The sequence below is a fragment of the Myripristis murdjan genome, chromosome 24 (assembly GCF_902150065.1).
Source record: "Myripristis murdjan chromosome 24, fMyrMur1.1, whole genome shotgun sequence".
NCBI lineage: Eukaryota > Metazoa > Chordata > Actinopteri > Holocentriformes > Holocentridae > Myripristis > Myripristis murdjan.
Window position 1 is genome coordinate 19,914,712 of NC_044003.1, and position 26,565 is coordinate 19,941,276.

At 40.1% G+C, this 26,565-nt stretch overlaps 4 protein-coding genes and 1 non-coding gene across 5 annotated transcripts; 1 reads left to right on the plus strand and 4 right to left on the minus strand.

Annotated features, from left to right (window-relative positions):
* Positions 1-6,993, minus strand: mep1a.2 (meprin A, alpha (PABA peptide hydrolase), tandem duplicate 2). Its single transcript, XM_030046800.1, has 14 exons — positions 6,931-6,993; positions 6,802-6,826; positions 6,644-6,697; positions 6,477-6,514; positions 6,324-6,399; positions 6,107-6,224; positions 5,553-5,728; positions 4,943-5,164; positions 3,825-3,971; positions 2,991-3,206; positions 2,354-2,800; positions 1,930-2,103; positions 825-1,035; positions 1-151 (listed from the first exon to the last, which is right to left on the minus strand). The coding sequence occupies exons 1-14, from the start codon at positions 6,991-6,993 to the stop codon at positions 1-3; spliced, it is 2,118 nt and encodes a 705-aa protein (XP_029902660.1).
* Positions 6,994-10,211: 3,218 nt separating this feature from the next.
* mep1a.1 (meprin A, alpha (PABA peptide hydrolase), tandem duplicate 1) lies at positions 10,212-17,116 on the minus strand. The gene is made up of 13 exons (XM_030047015.1): positions 17,073-17,116; positions 16,938-16,982; positions 16,676-16,716; positions 16,300-16,375; positions 15,975-16,092; positions 15,568-15,743; positions 15,010-15,231; positions 14,478-14,624; positions 13,709-13,924; positions 12,336-12,800; positions 11,177-11,350; positions 10,913-10,992; positions 10,212-10,812 (listed from the first exon to the last, which is right to left on the minus strand). The coding sequence occupies exons 1-12, from the start codon at positions 17,101-17,103 to the stop codon at positions 10,943-10,945; spliced, it is 1,761 nt and encodes a 586-aa protein (XP_029902875.1). The 5' UTR covers positions 17,104-17,116; the 3' UTR covers positions 10,212-10,812; positions 10,913-10,942.
* Positions 17,117-18,802: 1,686 nt separating this feature from the next.
* Positions 18,803-21,634, minus strand: LOC115356038 (uncharacterized). Its single transcript, XM_030047034.1, has 2 exons — positions 21,230-21,634; positions 18,803-19,687 (listed from the first exon to the last, which is right to left on the minus strand). Exons 1-2 carry the CDS (start codon positions 21,441-21,443, stop codon positions 19,047-19,049), a joined length of 855 nt encoding a protein of 284 aa, XP_029902894.1. The 5' UTR covers positions 21,444-21,634; the 3' UTR covers positions 18,803-19,046.
* Positions 21,635-22,294: 660 nt separating this feature from the next.
* Positions 22,295-22,376, plus strand: trnas-gcu (transfer RNA serine (anticodon GCU)). Its single transcript has one exon. It is a non-coding gene; the product is annotated as a tRNA-Ser (tRNA).
* Positions 22,377-24,820: 2,444 nt separating this feature from the next.
* LOC115356043 (protein FAM177A1) lies at positions 24,821-26,393 on the minus strand. The gene is made up of 5 exons (XM_030047040.1): positions 26,177-26,393; positions 25,553-25,720; positions 25,389-25,443; positions 25,165-25,259; positions 24,821-25,043 (listed from the first exon to the last, which is right to left on the minus strand). The coding sequence occupies exons 1-5, from the start codon at positions 26,195-26,197 to the stop codon at positions 24,843-24,845; spliced, it is 540 nt and encodes a 179-aa protein (XP_029902900.1). The 5' UTR covers positions 26,198-26,393; the 3' UTR covers positions 24,821-24,842.
* Positions 26,394-26,565: the final 172 nt, after the last annotated feature.

Here is a 26,565-nt window from a genome sequence, read left to right on the forward strand (position 1 = left end):
TCACTGAGGTCTCCTGATAACAGAGATGATGGCCAGCGTCAGGACTATAGTCCCTGATATGCCGCCGATCAAAACTCCAAGGATGCCGCCGTCCATGTGCTGCTTCTCACAATGCTCGCCAGCAAAATAAGTGGCCTGGCCTGAAACACACCTGAAGAGAGGGAGAGAGATGATTTTTATCATGAAGAATCATCTCATGAAACGAATTCAGTGATTCAAGAAAATACTGCAGACAACTTGATCAGCATTAGAAACAAGTGGGATTATCTCATCCCACTGGAAGATTTTTTTTCACCTGTTTCGAGAAAAACGAAATTTTCAGACTGAAATTAGATTAAATGAGGGACGGAGATTTTTTGCAGATTTTATTTTTTATTCAATATAAAATTGCTCAGTGTGAGGATGCTGGCCACAAAATACTGTCACTTAGACTCAGCTCCTCTCATGTCACCGGATGTCTGTCTCATCACATAACACATACCAGACCACTGGCTGGAGGGGAGACTGGTAACATGATATCCTCGACATACACAGACATGAACATGCATGTTTTTACTACTGTATTTGATAAGACCTACCATTAACTACATTTGTCTAACATCAACCTTTAACCCTTACCTTCACACTCCTAGCCTTGGTGCTGACCCCAAACTTTAGCCTAAGCCTCACTTCCCTAAAACATGTTAACTCCATATGTCCAAAATTCAAACCATTCACAAGTATAATATATTTGTGTATAGTAAAGCAAATACACATCTCTATGTGGCCCTGAAAACACATTTATAGGCTAATGCACACACATGGAATAACACACACTCACACACCTGCATGAGGCCTTCCCTTGACTGTCCACACAGACGCCTCCATTAAGACAAGGGTTGGGAAGGCACGGGTTAGTTGAGGCTGCACGTGGTTCTCTGTGTTTCGGAGCTTCTGCTCTCATTTCCTCCTCTCTGATTGGCTTCTCATCTGTGATGTCATTACTGGGAGCAGCCTCTTTAATGGGCACCTCAGTATTTATCAGGTGAGTCAGGTCTGATGGATTAAGACATGACAAAAATGTTATGGAAATAGTTTGAAAAAGTTAACTGTATTGATGGGAAACTGTGAAACTGCCTCTACTCTAAGGTTTTTAAGATATTTCAGGAGAATTCAGATGATATAAACATATAACTCAATAGGTTAAGAATGATTGATGTAGAATGATTTTGCTGCAAAAGTAAATTCTTGTTTTCCAGGGAGCTCAGAATAGTCGTCAGTGTTTATAATAAACTGGTAAAGGGTCTGTTCTGAGTGAGCTGGAAAGCCAACAGAGTCCTCATGTCTGTATTGAGTTGGGGGGACATAAATCTGCCGTGGCAGGAGAGGCACCAGTGAGTGTTTTTTTTTTTTTTAGTCATGGAAAAAGTGAGGTGATACCATTAGAACTGGACCTGGAAAAATGGTGTTTCTAGGGGGCGCCTGACAAAGAAAAACAATCATTGCATCAAGGCCAAAAGCTAATGGTGGAATAAAATCTATAATGTGTCATAAAACTATATTTAATGATAGAAAACCCTGAGTGGCCATAGTAGGAGAGGAAAATGGGCTGAACAAGAGGAAGAGTCAGCAGAGCTCTCCAGGGGATAAAAGGCAGTGTTCATGGACTTCATTTTCAGTGTCTGCGTTCATGAAACAGCCTCAGTTTACTGTATTTCTCTGCCCTCACAGTAAATCTTTACCTTTGCACCAGACTCTGCCTGACTACAAGATGTTAGGGAAGACCTGAAGATCAAGACCAAGCTGAAGCAAGAAATCTGATTAGTGACACACAAAAATTTCATCTCAACTGCATTTTGTATATGTACACTTGTATATGTACACTTTGTTTATAGTGCAGCAGTTTGACACAGCAGGTAGGCCTGGTGGCAGTGTTTTTCCAGCTCTCACCAGTGAAGTCTGCAGAGATAATGAGGTCGTTGTTCTTGAGGAAGCTGCGCCTGTGCAGCTGCCTGTGAGAAATGAAGGTGCTCCAGCCGTAGTCCTCACTCCGGAAACACTGGCAGCTGGCATCCCACACCGCTCCTGAGGTGGCTGTGGGCTTGTTCCAGCGGGGGTTAGTGTCTGAGGGGGGAAATAATCAAAGACAAAAAAAAAAAAAAAGCATCTTAAAGATTTAAATATGAAGCAGTAATAAAACAGGATGCTGGTGTGGGAGATAATGAAGAACTAGGGAAAGACTGTCCAATAGTGGATGGGTATCATTGAAATTGGTTAATTACAATGATTTGCCACTATTCGGTCATACATTTCTAACCAAGGGATAATACTAATGAATTTTCCAATTCTTCAGTATCGTTGAGGCTGTACCCACCACTGGTGAAACTTCTTGTAGAAGACATCCTCAGTTTCGCATTGGGGTCCTGGTCCATGGCAGTAATTGTCCCCTGTCTGTTTTTTGCTGGCCATTCCATCACTGCGTCATTTTCCCCGCTGCAGAGGTGTAAGGTCATGCTGACATAGTCGGGATAAGCGCTGTCTCTTCCATTGGGGTAAACACTGATACCAAAAGAGTAGCCCTCTGAGTTAAAGAAGCATTTGCTTCTGATCGAATGTCCAGCAGGCGTGGTAGCGAGAAGGGCAGTGAAGTTGTGGATTTTCCACACAACGCTGGGGCAAACGGTCTCACTAAGAGTGATGTCATCAATTAAGATGGCACCCGAGGAGCTTACTGATCCTCTGATGCCCTGGAAGAAATAGCGGAACTTCTCTGTAACCTTGAGGGTGACATGAGCCACTTTCCAGGAGTCATCTCCATCACCTAAGGACGATAAACAGTTGGCCATTAAGAGACCAAATTTATTCAGACTTTACCTCATTCAGCAAAAAAAGTAACTGCTTCATATTCAGCACACTGGAAGTCTGATTTATAATATTACAGTGTGTTTTGAGTGGATCTCCACGACAGAGAGTAACATTACTGAGGACAAATGGATGACTTAATAAAATACCTGTGATGGTGTGGATCTTCCTGACGCTGCGAACAGTCCCTGTGCCATCATCAGTTCTGATCCATATCACCAGCTTGTCCCCTGCAGCTCCGGTCATCTTGTAGAAGAACTGCAGGCACTGCTCGCCTCTCTTTGGGTACAGGATACGCGATTCCAGCAAGGCGCTGTTTCCAGATGCACCCGTAGATGTATCAAACTTCATGAAGTAGCCAGCATCTAGAAAGAAAGGGGGTGATGAATGCATATTTTGTTACTGCCATGAACTTGAGTTACACGTGGCCTGAGACACATTTTCAGAGCAGAGAAAATAGCAGCAGAGATCCAACGGAGGCCTCTGCTCAAGAGATACTCCAGTATATCACAGTGCAAGATACTAAAAATACTAAAAAAATAATAATAATAATAATAAAATAAATAAATAAATAAAATAAAAAATTCTAAAAATACTAAAAATAATAAAATACAAATACTTATAAAATGCTAATGCATGGGGAATTTTTGTTCAAAGTCAAAAAATGAGTTGGAAAAAGGAGTTTGAAAGCTAGAAATCTCAGCACATGGAAGTGTAATTTCCCAGTCAGATTATGATCATTTTGATCATTTATAATATATGGTATCATTAGGAATGTTTACATCATATTTAACTTTACGAAACCCTTATTCTTGAATCATTTATACATACGGGCCCAATGTAACATTTCATAGGTATTACATTAGGTCAAGTTTATTTGTACTCTTCTAACAACAAGAGTTGGAGTAAGAATATCATAAGATTCAAGAAACCAGGCCAGAATTTGTGTAATGTGTGTCTATGAGCCAATATTTGATGAGTACCTCTGCAGTTGCCTGCCAAGGTGTGGTCTGTATCAGCTGGAGTGCTCAGGGTCTGGACCCAGTCTGCATTGTCCACCTCATTCTGGATCATTCCACAGATGTTGATCTGCTCAAAGGAGCACTGGTCCAGGAGAGTATGGGTGTCCGCTGAAACAACAGTGATCAACAGTGAAGCTCAAACAGGCAGACAATCAAGAACAGTGTCAGTGAGAACTATTTCCTGCTAAAGAACATCAGCAAACTCCCAGTGAATCTCCTCCACCCTGGGCTGTGGATTACGTTGGGTATGCGTGTCGCTATTTTTGGAAATAGCCGTTGAGATTTTTACATGTAAATATCTGACAGTTGAGTTCCACACAAAAATACCCATCCAGCTCCAGTGTATTGGGGTGCAAGGAGACTGCAGAATGCAGACCTCACAAAATCACACCAAAACCATCTGAATGGACTGAGTGCAAAAGGCAAAGCGGTTCCAAATTGCAAAGAGAGGTGACTGAAATGTTTTTTTAGCCTCAGCACCCAGAAGTAATCTGCAGCAGTGACAAGTAAACTTCAAGTTTACCAAACCCAGTTGGTCTGTGATCACTTTGTAAAAGAAAATAGCAAAGGCAAGCAAAAGATCAAATGTCAGTGGGTCCAACTGATTTTGGATGCTCATTCACTTCTCTTTAGGAGACAGTTTGTATGTTTGTTATGCTTTGATTTGTCTCTTCCTGTGGGCAGACAAGTGTATATACCTGAATTTAAAATGGGTAAATAAGGAAAATGTATCAAGTAGTATTGGGAATGGGATGCTCTTCTCTGTCATAACCCCACTTTGTTATTTATGGGATAAGAGAGGAACCTTTTATATAGAAATCTTGCCTAGTGTTGCTGTAAAATAAGGTAAAAATATATATATATAAATATTTCAAAACTGCATTAACAGCACTTTCTTATGTTCCTATGGCATGCACACACTCTTAGCTGGCACTTTCGCCACAGCAGCATTTTGATAAAAGCTGTTGTGATGTGAAGCTGTTTCTTTATCACTTTGTCTGATTCCCATACTTGTTTTTATAGCCTCTAGGCTACAAAATCTAACATCATGGCAAGGCAGAGGGAGAGGAGACGCTCACCACAGCTGTACATGCGGTTGAGCCTGGTGAGGTCAGCCGCACTGAAGTCCAGCCGCTGACCGATGATGTCGTTGAAGAACGGTATAATGGTGGTGATGGTGGGGATGCTCTCATTCTTGTTGAAGGAGAAGGGTCTGTAGTGCATGATGGACTCATAGTCATATGGTGTGTTGAGATCAGTGATGAAGTCATCCTCATACTTGTTGAAATTGTGTTGCTGTCCTACAAGAGGAGAGCGGCACAGTCAGGTCACAAGTCATACGTCACAAAAAACCTGAAGGTCATTGTACAGTATCCACAGCATCCATTTTGTAATTTTTTTTACTGTATCAAGTGATGTAATAATGTAGTGTATATTAAACTGTGTGTCTTTTTTTGATGGTATTTCCTTTTGTAACCAAGCCCTGCAGTGCATGATGGATGTAAAGGCATAACCTGATGCAGGAGTCAGACGGACACCATTAAGAAAAACTATAAACTGTAATGCAGCAAATTAGAAACCACTGAAAATGATCTTGCTTCAGTGGTTAATGATAGTATGATGGTGTAATCTAATGGCGATAATTGATTGTGAATAGCATGGTTAAAAATAATAATAATTGCAGCCCACCTTCTGTGATCTGATCCCACCAGATGTTGACGTAGTCGTCTCTGTCAGAGCGAGACTGCTCGTGGTAAAAGCCCAGAGCGTGGAGGAGTTCATGCTCCACGATGGCCTTGGTGTCACACCGAGCGCCTATGGACACATTCTGGCCTGTTTTCAAGTCCCCAACAAAGGACCAGCACCTGTCAAAAATTGTTAACAGTGATGAAACATAGTCATAAATTCAAATGAAAGGATACTCTGCAGAGTCTCAGCTTAACGCACCTTTAAAATGCTGTCAAAATCACTCTATGCACAACCCAGGTCAGCTTAAGTGAGGACTCTTTAGACTCAACAGACAAAAATCATGGAATATGTAATGCATCGCTAATAAGTACGTAATTTATCAGTGGCTCCAGACTGATGGGGCTTTTGTCAGTTGAATCTAAACCCTCGGTAATATTGCTGATTTTGTTTCTCAGAGCATATTAAATGAATACAACAAAAGAATAAACCTCAATTCCTAGGGTGCAAACATTTATTGATTAATTGATTTTTTATAACTGTAACTCTAATCTCACCCAGAGAGCTTAGTGAAGGAGATGTAGCTGCTCTCTCCCTCGTAGGGCTTGAAGTCCACACAGGATTTTAAACGATAACTTTCAAAAGCCTGAAGGATCACGCCTTTGGCATTCAGATCTAGAGCAATGGAAATTAATTTCTGGATCAGTCAGCGCTGTCGCCAGTCAACATGGTCACCAGTCAATAAAGAAATTATTTCTGTTGTGCACGCTGTACCCAAAGAATCTGTCAGGATGTAGGGGATGGGAAACTTCCACCTTTTGGTTTCGTCGAGGATTGCGTTTCTCCTGGGCTGCAAGAGACATTCAAATAATTCAGAATATGTTTTTCAATCAGTAACTTTTTTTAAAGAGGAATATATATACTTACATCACCGGCAATGTCTCCCTCAAACAGATGTGTTAAGTCTGGCATAAAAAAGAAAAAAAAAGCCAATCAATCAATTTTTGTTCAAGTGTATGGTGGTTTGAATTTACCTCAGAGCATATGTTTATATAACAATACTGCACATATTACATAAAGGGTATCTAAAATACCTCTGTTGATGTCAGGTATGTCATCTCGCAGTTCCCCAGCATCTGCATTATCTTCTAGAAGATCAAAAAATTAAATATTATAGAAACACAAGAGATTTTGTAGTAGTAATATACAGTAGAGCTTATGTTCTGGGCATGTGGTTTGTAAACGAACTGACCGTGAAGTGTTGGGACAGCTTGCACCTACAACACAGCAAGAGACACTGCTCGACTCTGTTTGTTTACATCAGCAATTTTGGAAAACAACAACAGCAGTTCAGTTTCAAACACGTTGGAACTACTTTTACCTGGAAAAGCACGAAAATTCCAATCAAAGCAGCAATGCGCCTCAAACCGTTCCCAGACCCCATGTTTTCGGCCGGAGCACAACGTGTTTCTGTGATGCCAGCGTGCACCTGTGCATGAAGACGGCGGCTGGAGTGGAACTTTGATCAGGGAATGACAGCTTTTAATGAGTAACAGGCACTTCACACGTGTTCCTGCTGCCTTTCATAGCACTGACGTCTGCTCAGGTGCACCGACATGCACAGGTAATGACACACACCAGTGGACGTTACTAATGACATTTACTTTAATACCGAAGTTGCTGCAACTACATAACTTTACTTTGCAAATCTGAGCATCCTTAATCAGTACGTTTATTTTTACTTCAGAGTGTTTTTGCTGAAGTAAAGCCACAAGTTAGATCAAATTTAGTAGATTCTCCACAAACATCACAAACTGAGCGTAAACATAAACCAGCCAATAGTTCCTCTTCACAGCCGCCACACTGGCATGAAACAGCAGGCAAACAGGGCTTCCATTTACGTTTTCCAGTGAGGCTCCATGCACATCACCAAGATCCAGACTCTGTTAGACCTAAATGGAACTGAACCTTCATTAATATGATCATAACACCTGTATTTACTTGCTATTTCATGTCAAAACAGCTGCTGTGAACATCATTTTGTGAGGCCTGTTGTTTTTTTAATCTTATTTGAACACTCATCTATCTAGAAATGTCCAGAAAACATCACATGCAACATTGTTCTCTTTCCACAACATAACTCAGTTTATAACTCTATAAACTGTGCAGTATATTTTTATGGTGGTCATTGTGCTCAGTAGGATGTTTTAGTGCTCTTTAATCTCCTGTAGTTATCTTCCCTCAGCTCAGGCCTGACCTTTCTTATCTCTATATCTCACTAATCTAATGTGTAACGACAATGTCAGCAACAAATTCAAATCAGTTATGATTTTTTATGATAAAATTGATATATTGACATGTTGTTATTAGGTTTGATCAGCAGATACACACAGATAGCCCGTTATTTTGCATCTACCCGACCACTGTCTGCTGATTTGTGTGTAAGATAGATTTGGTGTATTGCAACGCAGTGGCAAAACACTGCCTGCCAAAAACAATCTTTGCATCTTTCTTTGTGATGAAAAGGGAGCAAAATCAGAATTCTCCCTACAATTCCTTTCATACGTTGTACCGCCATGCAGAAAACATGGTGTGAAATCTGGATGTTGGTCACTGGGACAAGCTACACATTTCCAGCTGGTACACAGAATTTAACTCCGCTGGTCGAGCAGTTACTTCTCATACCTCGAGGCTACCACCACAGACAGAAACAACATCTGTGTGCTTTCTTACTTCTTCACAATCACAGCTGATCAGTTTTGCAGCCAAATGGAAACCTCAGAGTTATGTGACGGTGTGTTAGGGCCAGTATTGGGGGAAAAAATTATGGAGCCGGGGGAGATGGTAATATTCTGAGAAAAAGAAAAAAAAAAAAAACAGAATTTAATAGAAAAAGCTCACAAATTTGAGAAAAAAAAAAAACTTAAAAATTCAGAGATTATAAAATCATAAATTTGCAAGAGAAAAATCAGAAATTCTCTTAGATTAAGGTCATAAATTCTGACAAGAATCGGTATGAATCAGTATGTTTTTTTCTACTGAACAGTCCCAAGTTACGACAGTGTCTCTTCAAAATCTGGATGCTTATGATAATATTGTGATTCTGGGATAAAACCACAAGTATTTCCTTGTTACTAAATCTGATTGCAAAGTATAATTAGATGCAGCCATGATACACGACAAGCAGAGAGAACGAAGAGTTTTTTGTCTCATAAATTTTGGTACTGAATAATCTCACAATTTTCAAGTTTTTTTCTCATAAATTTGGGAGTTTTTTTAATCATAAATTTACTCTAAACTCAGAGAATTTCTGTTTTTTTTTCTTGCAAATTTGTGACTTTACAATCTCAGAATTTTCAAGTTTCTTTCTGATAAATTTGTGAGTTTTCTCTCATAAATTTACCTCTTTAATCCCAGAAGTTCTGATTTTTTTCTCAGAATATTACCCCACCTCCCCTGGCTCCGTATTTTTTCATGCCTACAATATCCCTAATACGCTGTTGAGTTAATTAGTGACGTGAGATACAGAGACAAAAATCCTGAAAATGACTTTGGCCCAGAGCTATGTGGGGAACTGGAGCTGCACTGTACTGAGCATCAAATCTGTACTGAGGATCAAAAGCACCAATGCCAGTTTTTATTCCAGCAGCTGAGGTCCAAGATCATCATCTCAAGGACCAATAACTAATTACTGAACTCAAATTAACCTGGGTTTATGATTCGTTATTGCTGGATGGTCAAGACCAGTCACCACTTGATCATGTGTCAGCAGCTATTCACCGTGCTTAAATGTACTTGAGCAAGACACTGAACATCCGCCAGCTGCAGCCTCTGTAGCTGACCCTAGGCCTCTGACCTCACTGTGGAACAGAGTTGGAGAAAACAGGATTTCCCTCTGGAGTTTTGGACATAAATCTTTGCAATCAGCAGGATCAAACCATGGCCATGTAATTCTTCCCTGGGGCAAACAGCAGATAACACCCTACCTTTGTGTGCTTTGCCTGTTTTACACTGTAAGCACGAGGCTATGAGGCTGCAGTGACCTGATGTCTGTTCATGTTGTTTGGACACAAAGTCGGGTTGAAAAGCCTTGCCTCTCTGACATAAAGTGCTGTTTAAACTGAAACAAAATGGCTGCAATTAATTCAACTTGCCTGACTGGTATAATGACAACAAATCTGTGCAATATCTCAGGGTGAGATGAGGCAGTAAATTACATCTCTTATCTCCAAATTACCATGTTATTAGATGCTTACGAAACATATTAAATTCTGACCCTGCTTTTTCTGTTGATGTAAGGAATAATAAACTTATCATTCAAGGTAATAGCCTATCTTATCAGTACTACATTTATCCATCAAGGAAAAACAGATAGCAATGCACTGGGAGAGCAACTTAAAACCTGAAATGCAATTTCATACTGTCTGTGACTGCTTCTCACATAACCTTCCTTTTTTTTTTTTTAAATAATGGTTTCTACTGATGCATCTCAAAATGAAAGTGAAAATGAGTTATAGGTTCGGAAATTCAAAACTTCAATTAAAAGATTTAAAGATTTAATTAAAAGATTAAAAGATTCAGTGACAAAGAGAGAGAAGTTTTGTCCAAAATGATCAAACACAGCAAAATCTATAATAATTCATTTATTTGGAGATCTCATTCATAAACATGTATCTGATACACAGTCTGTATACTTGAAAACATTACAAATATTATGTATACAACTGCCTTATCACACAGGTAACTGGAGAAGAATTGGAATTTGCCCATTTGAACTTTGAAAAGCACAACCAGAATCAGCCTGATTATAATTTTACAGCCAGTCTGGAAGTGATGTGTGTGTGTGTGTGTGTGTGTGTGTGTTTGTGTGTGTGTGTGTTTGTGTGTGTGTGTGTGTGTGTGTGTGTGTGTGTGTGTGTGTGTGTGTGTGTGTGTGTGTGTGTGTGTTAAATTTCTTCAGTGAGGAATTTCAACAGACTATCTAAAACAAGACTGAAGATATTTTCTCCTTCACTTTATATGGCAACACTTGATTGATGGATGATTAACAAATCTGAAAGGCTTACCCTGTTTTGTAAATGTATTTTTGTTTCATGATTTTTTTGTTTTTGTTTTTGCAACAATCAATATCTGATGAAATGAGTGGGGGAAAGACATGGGGAAAGATAATGTGGCCAGTCTCAAAAGGGGTGTATCAGTGTCTCCCTGGCCATAATGACCCATCCGCTGTCCAAGGTGTGTTCCTCTAACCACAGCTGCACAACTTCAAATGAAAAAGACAAACATAACACAAAAGAAAACAATGTGAGTGCAAATACAAGTGTTTTATTGGCCATGAAAATGGAAAAAGAACTGTGTCTCACCTTCATGTTATCGGGGGCATGTTGGTGGCACTACTCCTTTGGCTGAAGAGGAACCTCTGTTTTGATCAGGGATGTTATATCTGCAGGCAAAACACAATTGTTTGTCATGTCTGCTTCCTGGCTCAGGCTTGAGAAAGGGATTTGATTAAAGTAAGCTCACAGCAGGAGGAACCCACTGTGCAGCACTGTTAAAGTACTGTGAGTAACACACACAAACACACACACACACACACACACACACACACACACACACACAGCACCAACCCTCAAAGTCAATGAAGATAATGAGGTCATCATTCTTGAGGTAATTGCGCCGTCTGAGGTCAAAGTGCTTGATAAAGTTGCTCCAGCCCAGTGACTCCCCTCTGTGACAGTGACACGAAGGGTCATATGTCCCCACCTTCGAAGGATTGTCCCAATACAATTTTCCACCGGGTGCTAGAAAACACAAAATGACACAGGCGATGTGAGAAGTGATGATGCATTTTGACAGATGCTCTTAATGAGAGCTTACATCTTGAGGATAAAAGACAACTTGGTGGAAACCTTGACTCAAATGGGAGCAAACAACACAACTTATTACTAGAATCTGTGTCCGGGTTTCTCTGAATGAGATGTTCACTCATTAATATTTAGGAGGAAGTTTGTATTTCATTATGAAGTATTCATTTGTCACTTGAGGGCTCACATTGCCTTGTCTCTCTTGATTTGTGAGGTGTGCTCTTTCAGACTGTCTTATACGTCACAGTAGAATAAAAAACATACAGAAATATAAATACTGTAATTGTATAATGCCTCCTACAGCCAAACTTTTTTAAACCGCCTTGCAGGCAGGTCATCTGTCATCTGGCAATGACCTGATGCTGACCAAATCCTTCTGGGACGACTATACTTTTTTTCAGTAAGAATTTTGATTATTGCAGCTTTAATTACTTTATTCTCCAAGACTTTTGCGCTGGCTGCAATGAAAGGTCTTGCGTGTTCCGTTATTTGCCTCTGCATGCTTATATTAACTGTATCCAAATTACTACTATCCAAATTAATACTATTTGATTTTTGTTCACATTGCCCAGCCCTACTTCTATGTTTCTGAAATACGGGTGGGGGCTAAACACAAGTGCATTTCTTGTTGGACATCATGACATCATGTTGGAAAAGTAATAAATAATTTGGATGATGAGACGACACGAAATGGTAGCACTTTGTTAGTCCAGTATCATCGCGAGAAAGACTTCAGGGAGGCATTATTTTAATGTATTCCAAGGGTCAACACTCACATCCTCAACCCTTGGCTGGCATTCCCTTTGTACTCCCTTTTGGATGCCACCACAGCCTCTCCAAATGCATAAATAACAGGAATCATTTTTGTCTCAGGGCAGCTGCCACGTTCAAAAGGACTCTAAGGAAGGGCAAGCACACTTACTGGTCCTCAAATTAGTTGTGAGACTACGAGCAGAAGACATCCTCAGCTTAATGTCTGGGTCTTGATCCATCACCACGATGGTGGCCTGTCTGTTTACTGCAGGCCACTGCATCACCACATCATTCTCCCCACTGGCCAGGTGGAAATACAGCCCAGTATACGCCCCTGTGTAGTCCCTGTAATCTGAGACAGGTTTGATGCGGATGCCATAGCCGTAGCCTTCAGGGCTGTAGAAACGAGGGCTGTCGATGAAAGTGCTGCTGTCTGCAGTCTCCATGATCTTGGAGAAGTTCTGGATCCTCCACACAGCATTGGGGCAGCGTGTCTCCGTCAGGCTGATATCATCGATGTAGATGCCACCGGCGGATGCAGAGGGATCACCACGCACGCCTTGGAAGGCATAGCGGAATTTGACCCCTTCCTCCAACGGGACATGAGCGATCTTCCATGTTTGGTCAGAATCCACTGGACAACAAAGGGAAAAGAAAAGGGAACAACTGTCTTAAACTAATGTGTCTGCTGGATGTTTATAAGTTAAAGCATTGGGACGGTGAGACAAGATTACTATTGGAGTTTTTTATTGAATTATTTCAAAACAATAACAAACCAATTTAAACTCACAGTTCCAGTACTCTCAACACTGTGTGCCAGTGAAGATGATCAAATTTCACAGTGTGCACACAGATATCTTTTTAGCTGTCTTACTTCTTTTATTTTAATCTAGTGTAGTTAAGTGTGTGAACCATGTTCTTGCGGGCTTGATCATTTAGGCATTTCTGTAAGAGTTTGTTGAGGATTTTTAGTGCACAGCTGTATGTCATAGGTTTGAATAGTATTTGGTTGGCTTGAGACCATAATATGAAACAGTAACTTAAATGTGTGATAATCACTGAATGCATTTGCAGCATGAAATGGTTGACATCGTGTAAAAGCTTTGATTTGTTTTTGCAACTCAACTCACCAATTTCACATGATTATATGCAGGTGAGGGACAAGGATTAGGCCTGAGCATTTGACCTTGAAGGATTTTCTGTAAAGCTCCTTTCCAAAGCAGCTAATGTATTAATTGAAAATTTGGATGGATGGGTATTGTGATATGAGACTTGATATCAGATTTTGGATTTTGTAAGATCATGATCTGACATAAGTGTTATCTTGTCCTGGTTTTAAAGGCTGCAACACAGTAAAGAGATGATATTTCTGAACTTAGTAGATTGTTGTAGCTGTTCTGTTATTTGCCTCTACCTGCTTGACATCATTAGTCATCCCTACAATATTGTAACAATATCAATATCGCAATATTTGGTCAAACATATTGTGATGTTTGATTTTGTCCACATTGCCCAGCCTTAACGTGTGCTCTTCATACATACCATAAAAGGTGTGTATTTTCTTCATTTTGCGAACGGTGCCTGTGCCATCATCCATCTTGACCCAGATCACCAGCCTGTCCTTGGGGCCTCCAGTCATCTTGTAGAAGAACTGCAGGCACTGGAGCTTCCTCTTGGGGTAGAGGGTTCGTGACTCCAGCACAGCTGACTCCTGAGCCTTCCCAGTCATGGTGTTGAAGTGCATGAAGTAACCAGCATCTAAAAATGACCAAACAAATATGATGATTATGTCTTTTCATAGCAGGGCTGAACAACAGCATCCTTTCATAATAATCTGCAGTAATGACGAAATGTCACAGCCACAGATTTTGAACTGGAGTAGAACTGACTTTCCCCATTCAAATCAGCATATGAGGATGGTTGCCACTGCAAAGAAGCACAGCCATTGTACTAGGCTAACTTCCATGTAAACCGACCTGCAGAAAGTCGCTAACTCAAAGTTTTGCCGGGCTTTGCATGGAGAAGCATCTTGTGCACCATCTCTGTTGCCTTGCTGCTGGAGGGGAGTTGAGGATTGTTGAACTGATGGTAACTATTAATGTTGATTTCTGCTTTTCACTAGCAGCCACAGCACATTTGAGTTCTTAAGATAGTGTGACACACTTAACTGCCCTACTGATGTGCCTATTCAAATTCTGTGGCCTCGGAATACTATTTGCCATATCTGAAGACAGTTTATCTCACAGTCATTCCATTTCATAAGTGTAACATTAGGAACAGGTGATAGCCGGCTGAAACATCCAAGTCTGACCTCTACATTGTCCCAGGAGTGTGTGATCCTCTGCACCAACACTGCTCTTGGTGTGGACCCAGTCCGCATCATCGGTGGAGCTCTGGATCATGCCACAGATGCTGGCGTATTCAAAGGCACACTGGTCCAGCAGGGTGAGAGGACCAGCTGGGATGATTAGGAGAGATGGTGGAAACAAATCACGTCATGATAATGTACGAAATATGCTAGTTAAAGTAAGGGATGATATTTTGGGGTATTTCTATTTTACTAGATAACTGACATAGGGAGGCAAGAGCTTGATGTACCTCAGTTACAGAGGAGGTTGTGGAAAGTGTGTGGAAAGGTTAACTAATGGTATAGCGCTCACAGAGAGGAGGCATTTGGCTTACATTTACAGTTTCATCTGGACATGCAATTTTAAAAGGAAAACCTTTTTTCAACACCACAAGATCATCTAAGATATTATGTTACACATAATGAACTCACTTATATATATATATATATATATATATATATATATATATATATATATATATATATTTATACTTACAGCAGTTGTACATCCGGTTGAGCCTGAGGGTGTCCAGCTTGCTGAAGTCAAGGTATTGACCAATAATGTTGTAGAACTCAGGGATCTTGGTGGTGATGGTGGGAACCGTGTCGTTCTTGTTGAAGGAGAAGGGTCGGTAGTGCATGACGGACTCGTAGTCATAAGCTGTGTTTTGATCTGTGACGAAGTCGTCGTTGTATTTGTTGAAGTTGTGTTCAAGCCCTGAGGAAAATGCCAGGTTTTGTTTGTTATTCATACCAGAAAAAAAAAGAGTATAAACATTCAACACATAATGCTGTAAGTTGTTTCTAAATAAAATTCACTGGTAATACTGGTAATCACTCTGGAATATGCATGGGTACAAAACTGTCAGGATTCATTTTCTGTTCGGTTCACTGGGTTCAGATCAACTCACTGTAACTGTTTTTTCATTAAAAGTGTATGTACAATACTGGCACCCAGACTTGTTGTGTGTGTATGGTGCATTATACTAAACCAAATCACATTTCATACCATTTAACAAAATAATACAATTATGGATTGTGTTTCTATACATACCTGGTATAACCTGATCCAGCCAAATGTTTACATAGTCATCCCTGTCTGTGCGTGACTGTTCATGGTAAAAGCCCAGGGCATGAAGTAACTCATGCTCAATCACAGCTTTGTGGTCACAGCCTTGCCCCAAAGACAGAATCTGTCCCGTCTGCTGGTCGCCAACACTGGAGAAACACCTAACGCAAACCGAATAGAAGCACTTGATTCAATATCTAAGCAACAAATTAAAAGAGATGGCAATGAATGGAGTATAGATTTCAGTAAAAGAGAACAAAAAAGGACAAAAATTTTTGAAAAAGAGACATTCTTGGGTAAACAGTCAGAGTGTTTCTACTCAAATACAACAACAGATTAGGCCATCTCAGCCAAAATTACAATAAACAAAAGAGTCAAAACTCGCAGCATACCCTCCTCTCTTTTCAAATTTGATGAAGGTTTTCTCTCCCTCGTAGGGCTTGAAGTCGATGCAGGACTTCAGACGGTACATTTCAAAAGCCTGGTGGACACAGCCCTTGGCATTCAGATCTGGGGAGTGAGTGGAACAGACAAAACAGTATAACTGTGCATTAGTGACTAGCAGCTAATTGAAAGATCACAACTACAACAACGTGTATACATACAATGTGCAGTTCAGACTTATTTATTACTTACTTATACACATTTATACCTATATGCACTTAGATACATTTCATACTTATATATTACACTACCAAATAAGCTTAAAAAGCTTACCCAAGTCATCACCCAGAATGTAAGGGATGGGAAACTTCCACCTGTATCTTTTGTCAATCAAGGCATTTCGTCCTTCCTGTAAAATAAAAAGGTGCATAATGCAGTGAGAAGTGGGGGACAGAAAGACCAGTGGAGGCCAACAAAGACCCACAATCAAACGATGACTGCTTAATGTCATCTTGTTATCTGGATACTGCATTGCAGTTTGTCCACAACAAAACAACCAAGTCTGGCTCACAGTCTCAAGAGTTTGACTTGAAATGAAAGATTGCCTTTAAATAAAGATGTCATAGAAACAAACAAGGAAGAATCTCTGAGGACAAGAGGTTGCATTTCTCTGAAAGCAAACCACAAAATGTCCCATAATGCAACTCACTGGAATTGCAATGTCACCTTCAATCAGGTTGGCATCTGAACCTGCAGAGGAAAAAAACAAATTCTATTTATTTCTCTTATTTATATAATATGCTCCAGTTTACTGTCTAACTATGTCCTAGTCTGTATTACATACAACATATCACAGTATTGCATTAATGCATATTTTCTGATGTACTCCTCAGGACCAAGGAGTTTAAACTGGCATCATAAGCAGACTCCAGTCCATTTAGCCGTTAAAACATTAAAACGTTATAGCTCACCCAGGTTTAGAAGTGGATTTTCATCCTCGCCATTCTCATATACCTCTGCAATTAGGAAACACACATGGCTCAGCTTCTCTTTACAGCAGATCAACAATGCTTATCATTTATTTTCAGAATAATTCTTTAACATACCATGTACTTCTTGGGACACAGGTATCTGCATTAAAAAACAAAACAAAACAAAACAAAACAAACAAACAAAAAAAAAAAACAGCGTAACTCATCACAGAACTATCAAGTGGCCTCTGGCATCATGGCATGTCTGCTATCCCAACTTTCATAGTGAAATGCCAAAGCTTAATATAACTGATGTATACTCAACATTAAAGAGTTTTGTAGTCTCAAATCTAAATGTATTTAGAAAATAAAATACTCACAGTATATGAAGTGGCCAGAGCCACGAGTCCAAACAGTGCCAGCAGTCCCTGCATATTCATCATGCTGACTGTCATCAAGAAAATGTTCCTCCTTTGCTTTAAGCATGCACATGAACAAGGTGGGACCTTGAGCCCTTGATAATGTTTATGTCAGCTGTAAAGAGTGACTGAGAGACCTTGACTTGACAATAACAGATACATGAGCTGCTTTGTAGTGTCTGTACATGTGCGAGTGTGTATGAGAGGTGTTATGACCAACATGAGACAAAACCTGCTGCTTTTTGTGCACTGCTCCTGTCTGTGACCTGTGCATCCTGAGATGCAGCAATAACTTATATTTATACACTCAGCAGCCACTTTATTAGGTACACATGCACAATCTAAAACAATTCAATCCAACTGTTCTGCCATAACAAATAGAAACACGTCTTATTATATAGTCCAGTACAAGACCTCTGGAAACTGAAATCTCAATAATAAACATAGAATTAAATTTACACATTCTCCACAATGTCAAAAAATGAACATTATAAACTTTGTTAAAAGGTAGAATTCATGGCAGAGCTGTTGCATCAAACTGCATTAGATTATAAAGGTGGGCCTAATAAAGTGGCCACTGAGCATATATTTGAGATGATCAAGTTTAATTTAAGCTATGAAATCTAATCTAACAGAGAAAATGGAAGGATTAAATACTCCTCTTGTGACCAAAAGGATGCCAGCGTGAACCCTGGACCAAATGGGAAATTATGGGCAGAGAATATAAATAAGAAACTCTTACCAGTCCTTCAACATTAACTACTGCCTGAGCTGCTGGCACTCACAAGCCAGTCACAGAAGACTGAGCTTGTACTGGGCATGTCCCAGGTGTGAGTGTTGATCTGTGTGAATGAGAAACAAGCAGGTACTCAAAGAAAGCATGCATGCAACACTAGCTGGATAATTCAAGAATAAGAAAAGAAAAGAAAAGAAAAGAAAAGAAAAGAAAAGAAAAGAAAAGAAAAGAAAAGAGCACATGACAAAACCTAAAAAGTCCTAGAGATGTTTTTGTCCATGTAGTTCTTTTTAGTGAGTTCATGAAAGCTATCAAAAGCGATTACTGTACTTCTACTGCCTCCTGCTGGTGAAAGGCTAGCACACCTACAGCATGAAAAACCTACACAATAAAGCACAGTAGTCCTTTGGCACAATAAGTGCCCTCCATTTTTGAGTCACCTGTATTAAGTGTAATAAGTGTAATACAAGTTGTAGTACTATTAATAATATTGGCAAGACCAAGGCCAAGACCAAGCAGGACTAGTAAGGAAAAGTGATGTAGAAAAGGTCATGTGGAAAAAGTGACTGCTTAAATTAATTAATTAAATTGTGAAAAACGTCCTGTAAATCTTACTTTTTTTATACGTAACCTATATATTTCACATTATGTGTTACATCTAGCCTTCTGTAGTACTAGCATGACTAAAAATAAAGGCAAAGAATTCTGACTGATCTTACAAATATTCAGAAGCTTTTACTGACAACAGAACAAATACAAATACTCTTCGTCAACAGTCATAATAGTAGTATAGAGTTCTTTAATTGTCTGAACAGTCAAATGAATACTAAAATACTTTTTTTTTTTAAACCTTAGGATCAGTTCTTGGGTTGTCTAATGAGTCAATGATTATTGAGATCGAACAGTCCAGGAAAACAGTCTGGCCACAGCAGCACTCCAGTGAGAAGCATGCAATTACTCAAACACTGCAGCATAGACCAGCTGGAGTATCTGTATTTTCAAAGCACTCCTCTTCTTGTATGACAGCCTTCTGAAATATGGGAGTAAACTGACAAAAAACATCTCATCTGCCTCATTATCCCCTACAAAACCTCTTCCACAGTTGCTGCTACACTCCTTCAGTCTTTTCCTTCTCTGTCCAAGCCTCCTGCACACTGGTGTTGCACTGGGAGACAGAGGAAGGGAGGAGGAGGAGGAAGGATACTGGGCATTGTCTTCTGTATCTACTGAGCTGTCATGGGCAGAGGCAGCTCGTTTACTATTTTTCAGTGACTTGCTCTCTCCATTTACCCCTGCAACCTTCTGCTCCTTCTCAGCGTCATCCTCCTCCATCTCACTATCCAGAGGTGTCATCCAGTCATCCCTCCTCTGCAGCTCCTTGGCAGAAAACTCACTGATTTCCTGGCTCGTGCAACTGGCACTTCCTTTGCCGAGTGATGTGACTCCCAGCTCTTTAAAGAACGGGGCGATGAACTTCATGTGCCGACAGCACTTCCAGGTTGGCTGCAGGAGCTCGCCAGCGGCTCTCCTCTGGGCTTCACTCTGCCTCTGTTTGGCTGAAGTGTTTCTCCTCCACTTCATCTGGCACTTGTTCACTGTTTTGGGAGGTATAACAAGAAAAAAAAAAGTTAGGTAATACAGATTAAATTACAAAGATGGCGTACAAATCTCTCTCAATCTGCCAAAACTGGCTGTAATGCCTAAAAGGTCAATGCCATATTTTTGTTCAATCCCTTAAATTAAAGCTGAAAGTCTGCACTTCGGTCATGTCTTGATTACTCCATTTCAAATCCACCGTGGTGGTGTGCAAGGGCAAAATTATGAATATTGTGTCAATGTCCATATACTTAGGGATCTAACTGTATTCCGAGGTACAAGTGACTAATTAAATTTACTCATGTTAGTGGAATTGAGTAGCTTTTTTTGCACTTTGTGGGTATTTTTTAAAGTCAGTATTATTCCTTTTACTTACGCACATTTGTGCTCGAGTATTCAGTTGTAGCACAGGGTGTCCATAAAGACTCTTTACAATTTAACAAATTTATTACAAAAGCAAATGAATAGACAAATCTGTGGAAATAATTACAAACTGAGGAGTAGATATTGAAGTTTTTTGCCTCATTTAATACACCTCTATATGGGCACCATTAGTTACATGAAGCACATCAAGACGGTACTCGATTTCTTGCCATGTTCACTGTAACATAGCCTCATCAATGGTGGCAATGGCATCAGTGATCTTTTGCTGAAATGCACAAACGCAATGTGATTAAAAACTTTGATAACCACTGAGTACATGGAACAAATCTCATCTCAAATTTCAGCTTTTGTAATAGATTTTTTAAAATTGTTAAGAGACTTTATGGACACCCTGTACTTTACTACATTTTAAATCCTATCCATTACAGACAACAAATAATCAATGTCAAGATTGTCGAACCTTTCACAATAAAAGCTCAGTCAGCAAAGATAAGAAGGGGAATCTGCTACTTGGTTGGCTCTACTTTTTCTCATTTCCAAATTTCCAACAAACGGTGCACAATGGGAAAAATGCAAATGACCGATGGAAGCGAGGGCTATTTAGACTCAGCTGGCAAAAATGTGGAGTAAGTATGAAAAAATATTAGTGAGATGTGAGCCATGTAGACTCAACCATCATATTATATGCTTGTTCCACATTTGTCAGCTGAGTCTACAGGGTCCTCACTTAAATCAGCCTTCAGTAGTTTTGCAGAATGCACCTTCAGGAGAATGTTGTGTACTCTGATCCTTTTGTAACTACGTTGGGAGGGTGAAAAATCACACCTGACAGTTATAGTGTTGTAAAAGTAACACTGGAACTTTTCCTCTGAGTACATTTCAAATGACTAGCTTTTACTTTGCATTCAGGAGATTTTTACTGCAGTACTTCTGCTTCTACTGAAGTAAACTACCAGCAAAGAAATTCTACTTGAGTAGCAAACTACGTAGGTCTCTCTCCACCACTGTATGTGTTTGTGAGCATGAATCCTCCTCCAGGAACAGATGAACTGACATTTAAACCTGTTCAAGACCGCACCTGCACATTTACATTGTGCACAGGGTGAAGGCATCCTGCTGCCTTCTCATCCCCAGCCCCAGCCACTCAGCGTGCTCACCTTTCGCTTGTTTGGCACGGACGTGTTTGCGCAGCACCAGCTCGTGTTTTTTGTAGACGTGCCTCTTCAGATTCCACAGGGATTCTCTGCTTGTGATTACTGACTGGCCGCACTCCCTCTCCACCTCCACATCCTCGTCATTTTTCACCTTTATTTTTATGGTGCATTTGTATGAGCGGTCGCCTGTTTTAGTGAAATATTGTGCAAATTCCATTTTGAATTCACCACTTCTTCGCTCGGCGTTAGCATCCAGAAAAATGACGCGATCTGGACGGAGGAGTGGGGTACACCGCTGTGTTGTGGAGCGGAGCGGAGCGGAGTCGCTCCCCGCTCAGAAGTGATGGCCGCCCGCTCCGCGCCGTTCCTCGCTCCGCTCACACAGTCTGCCCCAGACAACATACCAAACTCACTCGTTCACACCGCTTCTTCTTCCTTTTACATTTTAGAGAGGCTGCTTTTTGGCCCTTAAACGTCACTGCCACCCTCAGTTTCAGAGTTTCATCAGGGCAGAGGGCGCTCAAGCAGGCTGCAAGTAACCATAATGTTAACGTGACTTTGTTTATATTTTACCCACGTTGCCGCAGATTGCTGTCATTCAATATAACTGCTGTAAAAATTATATATAAAAGAGGCGAAACAGCTGTTAGCTAAGCGGTAACAGCTCGGTAATGGTAGCTAGCCGACGTTACATACAATAAACGTGTCCACGTAAGCATGAACTTACCGTGTTTCAGGTGTTGTTGTTTTGTTCCGTATTTTGACACGTTTTGTTTGTAAAGTGAAATTACAAAGTTCGGGTTACAGTAATGTTGAATTAGGCAAACGTTACTCAAATTAACGACAGTGCCAAATCAGCTGAGATAGACAACGATGGTAACGGAGTTTTCAGCAGGAACTTACTGTGAGTGCGGGGTGACAACGCGTTATTATGTTTTTGAAAACTGTGTGTGGATATAACTTTATCCGAGAAAAATTACGCGGATAAAATATATAAATGTGCTAAATATTAGATATTGTGAGGGAATCATATAAATATTGTAATGGCGATATATGTAGTGCAACAGCGACGAGGTGGCCGAGTGGTTAAGGCGATGGACTGCTAATCCATTGTGCTCTGCACGCGTGGGTTCGAATCCCATCCTCGTCGAAATGTTTTCGTTTGCTTATATACCAACATGAGTATAGCAAGGTAGTTTATTTTTTGTTTGTTTGAATAAGCTTTCCTCTGCCCATGTCAGCTAATAGACTAAGAGAGCCATATATACTGTATTATATAGCACACCCTGATTCCCATTTGTATTGTATTGTTATTGGAATGGCACAGTGTTGCGTCTGTCTAGCTTTTCAGTGACACTGTATATTTAGTGTACACTGAACATCAGTGTATATACAAAGGCACGTCACATATACACCCCACTTTATTATTTAGCTCATAGTTAGTGTTGCTGCTGTACTGGACTGCATTTTACTGAGAGGTGTTTCTAATATTTTGTCCCTCTTACGTATATGAATAGGGAGGACAAAAAATGAGAAACACCTCTCAGTATAATGTCCAGTACAAGAGCTCTGCAAAGTACAACCTCAGTAATAAACATAGAATTAAATTTACACGTTCTCCACAATGTCAAGAAAAACGGAACATTATACATTTTCTTAAAAGATAGAATTTATGGCAGAGCTGTTGTACTTAACTGTGTGTGTGTGTGTGTGTGTGTGTGTGTGTGTGTGTGTGTGTGTGTGTGTGTGTGTGTGTGTGTGTGTATGTGTGTGTGTTAGTCTTCAGCTGAAGAGATTAAATTTTATTTTTTCCATATTTTTTTCTTGTAAGACTTTTTTTTAAAAATTTGTTTTGTTTTTTCCAAAACTTTTTACAATTTCAAGCATGTTGACTACCATAGAGATGCCGTTACATTTCACAGCTCTCTTTAAATGTTAACCCTTAACATATTGACTGTGTCTGATCCAATTTTAAATAAATATGACAAAATATCACAATTAAAATGTGGCAAGATTCAGCATGACCAAAGTGATTATGGCTGTTGCAAACACACCAACTAACACACGGTATTTTCCCCACATGAGGAGATCCTATCAGCCTCAATCAATCAGCCTGTTATCTGATGTTTAGTAAGAACCTGCAGATAATAATGCAGTTATTAATTATTTTTTCCCATAAAACATGACCAGAATAGCTCCCTGCTGCCAAATTATGGCCATAATCATTTACTGATGGAAAAAAAAAAAAAAACGTTGGTGGTGTGGAATTATTTTGGTTTCAAAAAAGATGTTGCGCAGTGGCAGGTGTTGTGCACAATATGCCGTGCTACCGTTGCTACTTCACGGGGTAACACTACGAACTTGTTCCAGCAAAAAAAAATACCACAAAACCATATATGACAATTGTCTGGCCAAAATGCCGAGCACTAGTGCACCTGGCAAGCCAAATACCTCAAGAGGATCACTGACTGAAATGTTTGAAAGTGTCACCCCGTGACGTCATGTTCTGCAGCACAACACCTGCCGCTGCGCAACATCTTGTTTGAAACCAAAATAATTTCACACCACCGACGTGCTGTTCCTCTTCGAGACTAAAGTCTCACTTGTGTCAGTTTCTGACTGCTCCGTTGAGCCAGAGGCCATTGCGCAGCGGGTTAAAGGGCAGGATGAAAAGTTGGTGTGGCTGAGAGCTGCACTCACTGTAGCTCGCGTCTCGTGACCAACTTATTATCGCGAAAGTTGCGTTAATGAAATTGCGTTTTATCATATTGCGATATTATCGCAAATGCAATTAATCGTTCAGCCCTAGTCCTGAGTGGATCAAACAACTGATGACTGTAATTGCTTTGACAGAAGATGCATTCAGTGCTCACAGTTTTTCAAAATTTATCTCAGAATCGGCCATCATCATGTCTGTGCACACTTTGTGAAACACACTCTTTGCTGCACTGTTGAATTCATGGTCAAAACACACAAACTTAAAACTGACAGTAGTTTGCTGAATATAAATGCTATAATATTGTGGAAAAATAATCAGAACATATTGAACAAAATATTGCAGTAATAGACAAGACCAAGTAGAAAGACCTAAAAATGGTCTTCCTCTTCCCTTCTGTCATAAACACGCATTTATGTTTAAAACATAGAGTGAAACAGTTCTCACATTAAACTAGGACTATGATCTGGTAATTCTCCGCAGCTCAGGCACAATATTTAAATTATTGTGCATTTGAGGTAAGTTATATCACAGAGAATGGGGCTGAAAGGGGAGCAAGCAATGTTTATTCATTTACAACTTTCCATGTGTGCATCAGAGAGAAGCCACATTCATATTTTTGCACCGCTGGCACAGTTCACATTGCTAATGAATCTCTAATAAGGATGTTGTCACTGTAGTGCTTGCAGAGTTTTAATCTTGATTTTCAGGGTCATGAGAGCTGCTGTTCCCCAGTAGAGCTTCATGTCTGCACACAAAAAATGTTTCTTTTCCAGTGTAGTCTTTTCAAATGATTTATAGCTAATTTATTGATGTTAGGTGTAGAGCCTCGAAATGAAAGTCACAACATTAGGCTTTTCTTTTACTTTTTTCCCCCTAGTTAAGTGGTTATTTGAGGTGCTAATCATCTTCCTCTTGATAGCCTCTGTTGTAAGATCCTTCATTTCTGAGCTCAGCAGGTGTCTTGTAGCAGGCTCCCTGATCAGCAGCAGGGCCTCCACATGTCGCTCCATATCCACTCCCATCCTGCCCAGGAGAGAGGAGCACTCTGTCCGTCCCAACTTGAGAATCTCCCTCCTTAGTGCTTTGACTGTTTGTTCCCTGTGTGTGAGATGACGAAAGAGACAGATTTTTACCACAAATCACTCTCAACTGCATGAAAAACTGCCACTGTTGAGATTTTTGTGGTGAAGCAGTACCACCATCAGCAGGTTTACATTACCTTGTGGTCACGATGATACTGATCTATGGCATACTGGTATTTGGCTGCATTCAGTCCAAGCACACCAGCCAGTTTTTCTCCAAGGAAATCACAAGCTGCATGAAGAATCCAAGACTTTGTGACTTAGTGGGTCTTTGCTGAACGGCCAAAGGGCCTGTTAAGTGTTTAAAATGCTTTGTATGCAGCTCATTTTGAGCTATAACAGCACCTGTGACATTACTTACTCCGCAGCGACATCCTCCCGACCAGCATGACGACATTCTTCCATGAGAATTTGCCCTGAAAAGATTAATTAAGAGAGACAGGTACATGACAAAAGAAATGATACGACTGGTACTCTACAGCAAATAGTCTACATTGAAAAAACTCCCGTTGCTCAGTTTCCCACCCTCTCTTTTGGCTCTCTGAAAGCTTGTCCATTCGATGAATCCACGTCTTCCTCGTCACTGTTTTCCTCCTCCTCTTCCTCCAGAGTTTCACCACTGGAAAAGTAAATGATCTTCCTCTGTTTGGATGGGGCAGTACCTCCAAACTCTGTTTCCTTAATGTCTTCACCCTGACAGTAAGGATATAGCCTCACTTAAATTTAACTCTTTCATTTGACACCTGACTCATATGTTAAGGTATTATTGTTACAAAACAATAAATAATAATAATAATAATAATAATAATAATAATAGATTTTATTTGTAAAGCACTTTTCATTCGAAAATTTCAAAGTGCTAATACCTGGTATTTATACAATATGGAGTTTGTTTTGCTGTAGTAATCCTACTTGACTTAATAGCACATTGACATTCTGTAACATGTTATTTATAGGCCAATACAGTGTGTTTACTTGCATGTGTGTATGGATATATATTAACAAAGTTATAGCCACACACTGCGGTTTGAAAACTTAACTTGCAGTGAGAAATTTGTTGGTTCCTTTCATTTTGCATGCCGCTCACTGAGTATGTCAGCAGGTACATTTGTTGTCTTGCTCAAATGTTTGAATATTAACAGCACTTACTTCCTGGTGACTGTCGTTCATTCTTCACAGACGTATTTCTTTACTGACCCAGTGAAAGACAGTTGTTGATTCTTCACACAGCTACATGTCCAGTTCCCTTGTTCTGTGTGCCCGATGGAGAAACAACACGGTAAATACAGGATATAGGCTCAGTCTTGATCCTGCTGTAGTCTTGAAACCTGAGATGCCAGATGCGGTAGTGTAAACCTGAACATGGGCAGGAGTATGAGCTTTGTCACTGGAATGCAATCAGTTTCGTTCTTGGACTGGAGGGGTTGGGTTTATTGTGTGGAGAATGCAAAGGCCTACTGACAAGTGTTATATTCAGACTATCCTGCTGAATAAAAGGGTGTTTATTAAGTATATACCTTATCCATCATAATTAAAGT